We start from the raw sequence: 9,005 nt of genomic DNA on the forward strand, positions 1-9,005 counted from the left end.
TTAAGTATTTGAATAGATTTAGGTTAATTTTGAATTAGCTATAGAATTGAGATATTGACAGAAATATTTTCTACGCTGTATATTTTATTTGTAAATATTGAATATAGGTTTGAATTAGTTTGAATTAACCTAATAATTTCCAAGATATGCGTAAAAAATATTCTATGTTATATATTGTATTTGTGAATATTGAATGTAGTTTGAAATAGATTTGTAAAAAATTTAGGTTAGATAGGTTTGAATTAAATTTGTGTTCGAGTTATCACAAAATATGAAAAAAAAAATAATCATATTTAATTTTTTTTTCTCTTTTATATCCTTTTGTTATTTGTAACTTAGTTAATATTATAGCTATATGTTCAAATTTCATAATGATGAAACATTATTAACATCAGTTGTATAAAATTCGTATTTCAGATAAAATTGTCCCAATGATATCACGTGTCATAAAATCATTAAGTCAATTTAACTTTCGAATTGTGGCGTACTTTACGCTTGTTGCCAAAACATATTTAATTTATCGTTACAAGCTATAATAAAGTCTCCCACGTCTTTGTATATTCAGTCTTCGTGTTGTTTGACCGGATTCCAAGAGTATTTTTATCTTGGAAACTCGTTTACTATTAGATCTAAAAAATGAAAAAGGAAAAAAAAATAAAAACAAAAGAATTCTGAAAGAATCGATAAATGGATAATATAATTAATAACTTTAAGGGTGAATATAATAGGTTAGAAATTGTATTTCTGATCTGTTGATAATAACCAGTTTATTTAAGTAAAATTAGATTCCATAATTATGTAAATGTGATAAAATAACTATGTTACATAAATATTTTAACAGTATTACAAAATATGCAGGTGGACGAATATAAGAGATCTAAAAGAAGAATAAAGTATTTGATTTTTCATAAATGAAGCTAAATTATAGGTTTAGATTATGTCATAAATATAAATTATCTGAATCGAAGATAAATTGTTATATAACATTTTGCTTTAATAATATCATAAATTTTATTTGATAATTATGCAAAATTCTTGTCTTTTATTTAAACTTTATAAATAAGACATTAAACAATTCTTATAAAAAAATTCAAATATTAAATTCTAAATATTCTTAACTATGTAAAAATATAATAATATTAGAAGCTATAAATTGATTTAAAATAGACCAAATGAATCAAGTGATATAAAACTATAAATATCAAATCATATTTCCCTTTTGTTTTTTTTTTTTGCATAATAGTACATAATTCATAAATTTCTTACGATAATTGATTTCTTTCATTCAATTTTTGTTATTTCGATTGATAACTTCGTTTATTTATGTTTTAACTTAGAAACTTCTTGAATCATAAATGTAACGAAAAATAATGCAATCCATAGAATCATATTACGAATTATCTAATTCGTTGGTTTTTTTTTCCTTGTTTTGTCTTTTTCATTCTTTTTATTATACTTTGTATCACATGCTTTTTATTCATACGTGCACATTCGAATATTTGCAGTCGTCTTGTGATTAAATTGTTTTTATTGTTGATAGGTGCCAAAATATAAAAGGTCAAAATGCAACAGTTTTTTCTGACTTTCATCACTCTTCAACATCTCTCATATGATAAGTTTTTTTTTTTCATTTTTTTTTTAAATAGTTCATTATAATTCAGGTTTTTTTTACTTTGATAAATTATAGTTTTTAAAATAAATAGTTTATATATACAATATTATTGGAATTCAATATTTATTAAATTCAATATTCATCACATTTTTTTCGGCAAGAAAATATTTCAATATTCATCCAAAACTCCATATTTGTCATCAAAAGTTTTTTTTAGATTTTTAATAAAAATTCAATTTTTGCTTTTAAAATTTTATTTATTTGAGATTTGAAAAATACGATTATTTTTTTCATTAACTTTTCTTAGAAAAATTGATTGTATATTCGTCCACTTCGATATTAACGACAAATATAGAGATTCCACTATACGTAAAAATAAATTTATTTCTATTAATAGTACCTATCATACGAGTTTCTTGATTTTAAGAACACTTCGAATTTTTATACAGGAAGTCGAGTTCCCCATATCGATTAAATATCGATGAATTGACGATGTATCGACAAGATCAGCCAGTGGAATCATGGTGGTCATCACGCTCCATTTCTTTCGACCAATTGCTTTCGATGATCGACTATGGCGAGCTCGGCGCCAAAAATAATTGCCAGACCTCCGCGATTGCAAGGCAGAAAGCGAAACGAGAGCGTTTCTTCTTCCTCGCTTCATGTGTATACGTTACGCGACTGTGTTGTTGCCTTCCTGAACCCATCCTTTTATTGTTTTTATTTTCTTCACCTTGCATGGAGCGGTACAGTGGTAACTTCAAGGGAAAGGTGAGAACGTAGAAATTTTTTGTTTATTTGGTACTTACCTTTACAAAAAATAATAAGCACCTTTCCTTTTTTTTCTTTTTATTTTTTTAATTGTAAGTACAAATTTCTGCGTTACATTTCTTTTTAGGATTTTATATTTTATGTATATATATATATTTAGATTATAAAGTAAAATATAAATATTGCAAATTTTTATTTGTATCATATTTAATTTTAAAAATATATTTTTTTAAATTTAAATTATTCGATGTATTATTTGGTCATTGCAAATATATTTCCATAGTTTAATTAATTGAAGTAAAGTTTAGAATAGTTTAGAAAAATATGTTCAGATAGATTATGGAACTATTGAAGTTCAAAATTTGTTTATTTTCATCATTGATTATGTCGATAGATTCATTATTGTATTGTAACATAAATGTAAGAAGAGATTTTCGTGTCGTAAGAGCAAGTTGAGAGAACGTTTTGCGCGTCAAAATTTCAATACATAGGTTAGGATGACGATCATCCACATTTCCTGTGTTCGTTCTTTCTATTAACAATTTTGGCTGAAAGCCAAATCTTGTGATCAGTGCTTCAAATTTCTCTTCGATGTCATTAACGTGAATTTTGTCTTCTTGTTTACAAACAAATCAATGATTGATATGAATAATTAAAGTTACAAATCTAAATTAAATCTCTTTCGAATTTTAGAAATACAATATGCAGTGTTGAAAGTATTTTTAACAAAATATTTAATCCAAATTTAAACTAACATAATCTGAACTTATTCCAAATTTTACTCGAACCTAACCTAAATTTGTCATTCAATTTAATCTAAACTTAATTTAAAATATAAAAATAAAAATTATTTTTACATATATTTAAATCTAATATAATTTAACCTATACTTCAATCCAAAAAATATGATATGGATATAGTATGCGAAATATTTTTGTATTTGAAACGGTTGTTATATATAAGAAAAATTATTCAAAATAATAAGATTATTAATGAAGGAAAAATATATGGAGCATGTTTTATGAACACTTATATTCTACAATCATTAATGATTCTTTGTTTTTACATAACGTAAGCGATAAATATAGGCGGACAGCTGAGTTATATCATTAATTCAAAAAGGTGCAACTTAATTACGGGGTTAACTTCCAACGAACCATTAATAGATTTTTTTTTTGTGCAATCAGACTCATCAAGGCATATTAAGAATATATAAATCACTTATATACGCCATCTTAAATACCTTTTTATCATATTAACCTATCATTGAATAATGAAAATATATATATTATTATACCATTCTAGTTATATACATATCTATTATCTATATATTTCTAAATTTAATATATTTCTAAAAAATTAAAATTTATTTTAATTTTTTTTAATATTTCTAAAATTTAAAAAAAAATGAAATTCTTCACAACTTTTGAAATTCTCAAAATTTTCGAAGACAAAAAACAAATTTTTTTTGAGAAAAATTAAATCTTACACCATATTCGAAATTCTTAAAATTTTTTTCTCGAATTTTCAAAATTATTTTAATTATTTAATTATTAGAAATTTTTCCTAAGAGAATGAATATTGTATAAAGCTCCTAAAATCTTCCATCACGCAAAGGTTGAAAGGGAATTGAAAATAATCTTAAGGAAGGCCAATAAATCCAGCTTATAGAATCGAAATAATTATAAAAATAGGAAGACTCGGGTTATTTTCGTTCAAGGATGCTGCTACGTAGGATTACACGATATACGATGAACGATGAACGTAATTCGAAGCTATTACAACAACAGCGTTGTAATAGCGGTTGTAAGTTTAACTGTGGCGGATAATAATATGATTGTACGTCTAGTGCTCGACCCCGGGAACCGTTACAACCGCTGAAGAAGCTTCACGTTCACTGCTCTTCGTCGTTGTGTCGCTAAGCTTATAACGAAAAATAAATTTTGTAATTGACGAATTTCTTTTCAACATTAATATTTTGGATATTGTCAGTAAGAACTTTTTAAAAAAAATATGGACAATATGGACAACCAACTATTTTTTTTGTATTAAATTGAAGTTGATTGAATTATTTGTTTGATAATTATTAATATGGATTATAATTTTAAAAAGAAATATTTTAATATATATTTCACTATATATCGTATTTTTAGATTTAGAATAAATTTAGATTAAATTTAGGTTATATAAGATAGGTTAAGATTGGTTTAAGGTTAGGAGATGTAATCCTAGATAAAAACATTTTAAATATTAAATACCTTACTTTAGAAATTTGAAATAAATTTAAAATAAATAAAGTAAGTTAGGATTAGGTTATAATTTTAGATAGAAATATTTCAAATACTAAATATCGTAATTTTAAGGTTTGGAATAGATTTGGCTTAGGTTCAGGAATATAGATAGATAGGATAGGTTAAGATAAGTTTAATTTAAAGTTTTAATCTCTTCTGTACGACATTCGCTTATGTTATAGATTACAGATACTAAAGATAAACTCAACAATCAACCTATTCATTTCTTAACTGACTAAAATCAACAATCGAAGAAGTTAATGTGTAATTTACTTTAATTATTTACTATTAAATAAATATTAAAAAGGAACAAAAATTTTAGTATTCACCTACTTTTATATAAAATAATAGTATACGTATCCAAATTTTTATTTATCATCTAATTTTCCTCTCTCTTAATTAATTAAACCATTCAATATTATATTAAACTATTTCCATTTATTATTCAATTTCAAATTCTTGTCACCAAATTTTTATCATCTAATTTTCCTCTAATTTTTTTCCTCAAATTTTTCCATTTATCATTAACATTCAATATCCATTATACTAAATCATTGTTCCATTTTGTCCCAAGGATATTTGAACAGAACTGGGATTAATTTTTTTGAAAATTTCGTGACCAAGATAACGGTGTATCGTTCATTAACGCCACCGCGTAAATTCGTTTCTCAGGTTAGTACGGGAAGGTTGGCGGTCGTGTATCAAGCGGAAGTGAAAGATTTACGAGGAGATACGTGCAAATGGCGAGGAGATGAGAAAATTTATACTACGCTGCGCCTAAGATTCGATCCGTTGGCCGCGAATTGTATTCAAATGACGATCGTGAACCCTGCGCGACCCCTCGCGTGATTACGAAACTATACAGAGGGACACATCGACTATCGCGCCACGTGAGATCACGTGCTATCACGTATTGCGTATGAAATCTGTTGGAAACAAATTATTACGATCCTGATTTCACGTCATTATGCGCGTTGTCACTCGTGAAAGGGTATCGTGGTTTTGTTCTCACGTTTCATATGGATGAAAATAAATTTCTAACCTAACCTGATGAAGAATTCAGGAAGCTAAATGTAAGATGTATTCCGTGAAAGTGAATTGATTCGAGAATTTCATTTTCAAGAAATTTAATTCTATTCTATCATTCGTAAATTTTTTATAATTTTTCATTCGTGAAAAGATATTGTAGTTTTATTCTCATATTTCGTATGGATAAAAATAATTTTAACTTAACGAAGAATTGGCTAAGGAAATCAAATGATGTTATATTCTTTTGATTGGTTCGTGAATTTCATTTTCAGGGGATTTCATAATTTTCAGTAATTTGCAGCTTGTGTTCTTTAAATATATTTATTGATGAAAGTTAAGCAATAGATTGTATTGTTCATAAATTTCTTTATATTTTATATCTCTATTTTATGTTTATGTAAACATATTCGAAGAAAACTTATTGATATGTTGATTGATTTTCTTATGTTATTTTTAATTTCAAAAAATTATAAATATAAATAAATTCGATTAGTTTATTTGTCCTAATTTTTACTTTTATGAATATATGTTTTTTTAACTATTGAATAACTACACTACGATTTTTTATACATTTTTGTAAAATTCAAATATAAAAAAAATTTTAAATTTAATTTATATGTATAGAAAAAGATATATACAAAAGTATTCAAAGTATATTATGCATTATGATATTTAAAGAATATAGACATATCTCTTTGTAAGATTCCATTTTTTCAATTAATAATAATAACACGTGATATGGTATTATATCAATAAACTTCTACTTAAGATTATAAATTCGAATTAAAAATTTCTTATCATTTTATTAAAAGAATTTTTCAAAGCCAACCGGATTTTTCGACATATCTGCTATTGATTTAGATTATAACATAACAATTTTATTAATAGAGAATTATTAAAATCAAAAATTAATCGATGTGAAAACTATTTAGTTGAGTACATATTGCCTTTAAATTTACAAGTTTTCACAGGAAAGTTTCTCCACTAATGCATAATTAATTTTCCTCGTTCTTGGCTCACTCTATCACGCGGGTGACTTCAGTTAAATATATGGGATAGTTCGCTTTAGCTGATAAGGAACGTGTATTGTGTCAATTAAGCGAAAGATTGAGAAGCTAAATTTATTTCTGCGCCGTAGATTTTTTTGAAAAATCGGCGACCATATTTCACAACTTATAACAACACATATATTTTTTAAACATCAATAAATTGATAAATGCAAACATTTCGTAATTCTAACAAAATAGATTATTATTACTATCAATTAGAATTTCAATTTTTTTACTTTTAAAAACTTAAGATATATATCTCTTTCTCTCCCTTTGCACAAAAACATTTACTCCCCAGATAAAATAGAATCAATTTTCAAACATTCCACTTTCAATTCTTCCAAACAATTATCCATACACTGTTGTAATTATCAAATTTTCTTTTCTAAACCAAATTCTAACAATTCTCAATATACTTACTTTCCAAATAACTAATTCTACTTCTCAAACATTCCGTTTCCAATCTTTCATCGTACATTATTATATATAATTATGAAAAATTCACAATTCAAGTTCTCTTTTCTAAATCAAATTCTCATAATAAAACTTCTAGTAGTCGTAAGATTCAAATAATAAGAAAATTAGCGATCAATCGAAATTTTGGTAAATTTGCAGGCGAGCACCGAGAGCCGAGAGGCGGAAGAGCAGGGTAGCAGCACGACCTCGCCCTCGGAGGGCAGGCACGCCGACGGGACATCCGGCTCGTCCGTCCTCGAGATGGGCAGCACGGATTCGGCGGGCAGCGCCCACAGTGGCGGCCCTTCCTGTGGCCTGGTCAGTTCTCTTTTTCCGAGCAGCTGCCGTGGACGAGCCGAGGCGTTCGCCAGACGCCTCCACCGACGGCTCACGTCCCTAGGTGGCGAGAACAGTTCCCAACGAAACGAAGAATCTCCCTCGTTGCCAAAAGAGACATCCTGGTTGCGCTCCACGACCACGGCCAAGTCCATCATGAACAACACGACCAACAACCACGTTCTCCAGCATCAACCGCGCCACAATCCTGATACGGATCTCTGCTACGACTTCGACCTCGAATTCGAGGATGGCCTCAGCTCGCCCGCGGAGGAAGCCACCGCGGCAGAAGTGGCGGATCTGGTGGTGAACCAGGAGGTATTGAAGTCGAATCATCACAGCATCCATCACAGCTCGCCCAACGGGTCCAAGGCAGTGCTCTCCAGCATAGATTCTGAATCTGGCTACGCGTACGCGTCCCCGTTGCTAGGCACATCCCCCGACAGCGATTCGTCCGACATCTTCTTCGATCCGGAATCGTCCGACGTGGAGAAGTCGAAGAACGAGATGTTCTTCGATCCCGTGACCACGTCCGATAGCGAGATCACCACGTCGAATCTGTCGAACGGATGCGACACCAAGGCGAAGAACGCCGCCTCCTATCGCAGAAAACTGGACTTCAACGTGATGGAACATTCCGAGGACACGTCCGAATCGAGCGCCTCGTACAGGAAGAGCAACGTGGTGTGCGACGGCAACAAGGAGACGAGGAAGAACGACACCTCGGTGTGCAGCTCGGAGGATTCGAACGACAGAACCTCGCAGGAAACGTCCACGTCGCCCAGCCACGAGTCGCTGTGGAGCACGTTCGACGAGAGCACTGTCTCCCTCCAGGACGAAAGTCCCTCCAAATCGAATGTTCCTGGCTTGAACATGCAGAATCGGTTGCCCAAGTCGCATTCCGATTCCGAGATACCCGTAAACGGATCGAGGATCGTGATCGGTTGCTCGTTGAACAGGAGAGACGAGACGGTGGTGCAACACGCCGATGGTGCCGACGAGGTCGATTTCGTGAACGGTTTGTCGGAGAATGGGAAGCTCGAGGACATCAAGAACGCTAGGAATCTTGCCAAAGAGGAGTCTCCGGATTCGTCCGATACATACGAGGAGGATCTCCCTTACGACGAGGAGAAGCCGCAACGCTCGAACAACGTCCTCAAGTTGGACGAGATCGACGGTGGAAACGAGACGGTCGACGATCGTTCCACGTACACCGGCACGAACAGTATCCCTGGTGCTTTCACTCTGGAATATCCCGTATCGGACGGGATGCTCGAGACAACGAAGAACGAAGTACAAATAGAGAACGGAACTGTGACGAATAGCAGCGACGAGGACAAGATGTGCCTTCTGCTGCACAAGCTGGCGACCAGCCCAACTGTGAAGGACGACGTTGTACGCGTCGTGGATCAGGAGCCACGGAAAGACAACGTCGAGGAGGAAGAGGAGGAGGAAGGGGAG

General features: G+C 31.2%; 1 protein-coding gene across 10 annotated transcripts in view; it reads left to right on the top strand.

Annotated features, from left to right (window-relative positions):
* Positions 1 to 9,005, top strand: part of LOC102670749 (glycogen-binding subunit 76A) — a 78,200-nt gene that overhangs the window by 67,140 nt on the left and 2,055 nt on the right. For 5 of the 10 annotated variants that reach the window (XM_031509325.1, XM_031509324.1, XM_006613222.2 and 2 more), the window contains exon 2: positions 7,368 to 9,005. In XM_031509325.1, the coding sequence (XP_031365185.1) occupies positions 7,470 to 9,005 (1,536 nt within the window). In that variant the 5' untranslated portion in view covers positions 7,368 to 7,469. Of the gene's footprint in view, positions 1 to 2,061; positions 2,384 to 5,724; positions 5,748 to 7,367 lie in introns of those variants that run through there. The other 5 variants (XM_031509323.1, XM_006613219.2, XM_031509321.1 and 2 more) reach the window with 3 other exon arrangements.

This window comes from Apis dorsata, unplaced genomic scaffold, assembly GCF_000469605.1.
Source record: "Apis dorsata unplaced genomic scaffold, Apis dorsata 1.3 scaffold_137, whole genome shotgun sequence".
Taxonomy (NCBI): Eukaryota; Metazoa; Arthropoda; class Insecta; order Hymenoptera; family Apidae; genus Apis; species Apis dorsata.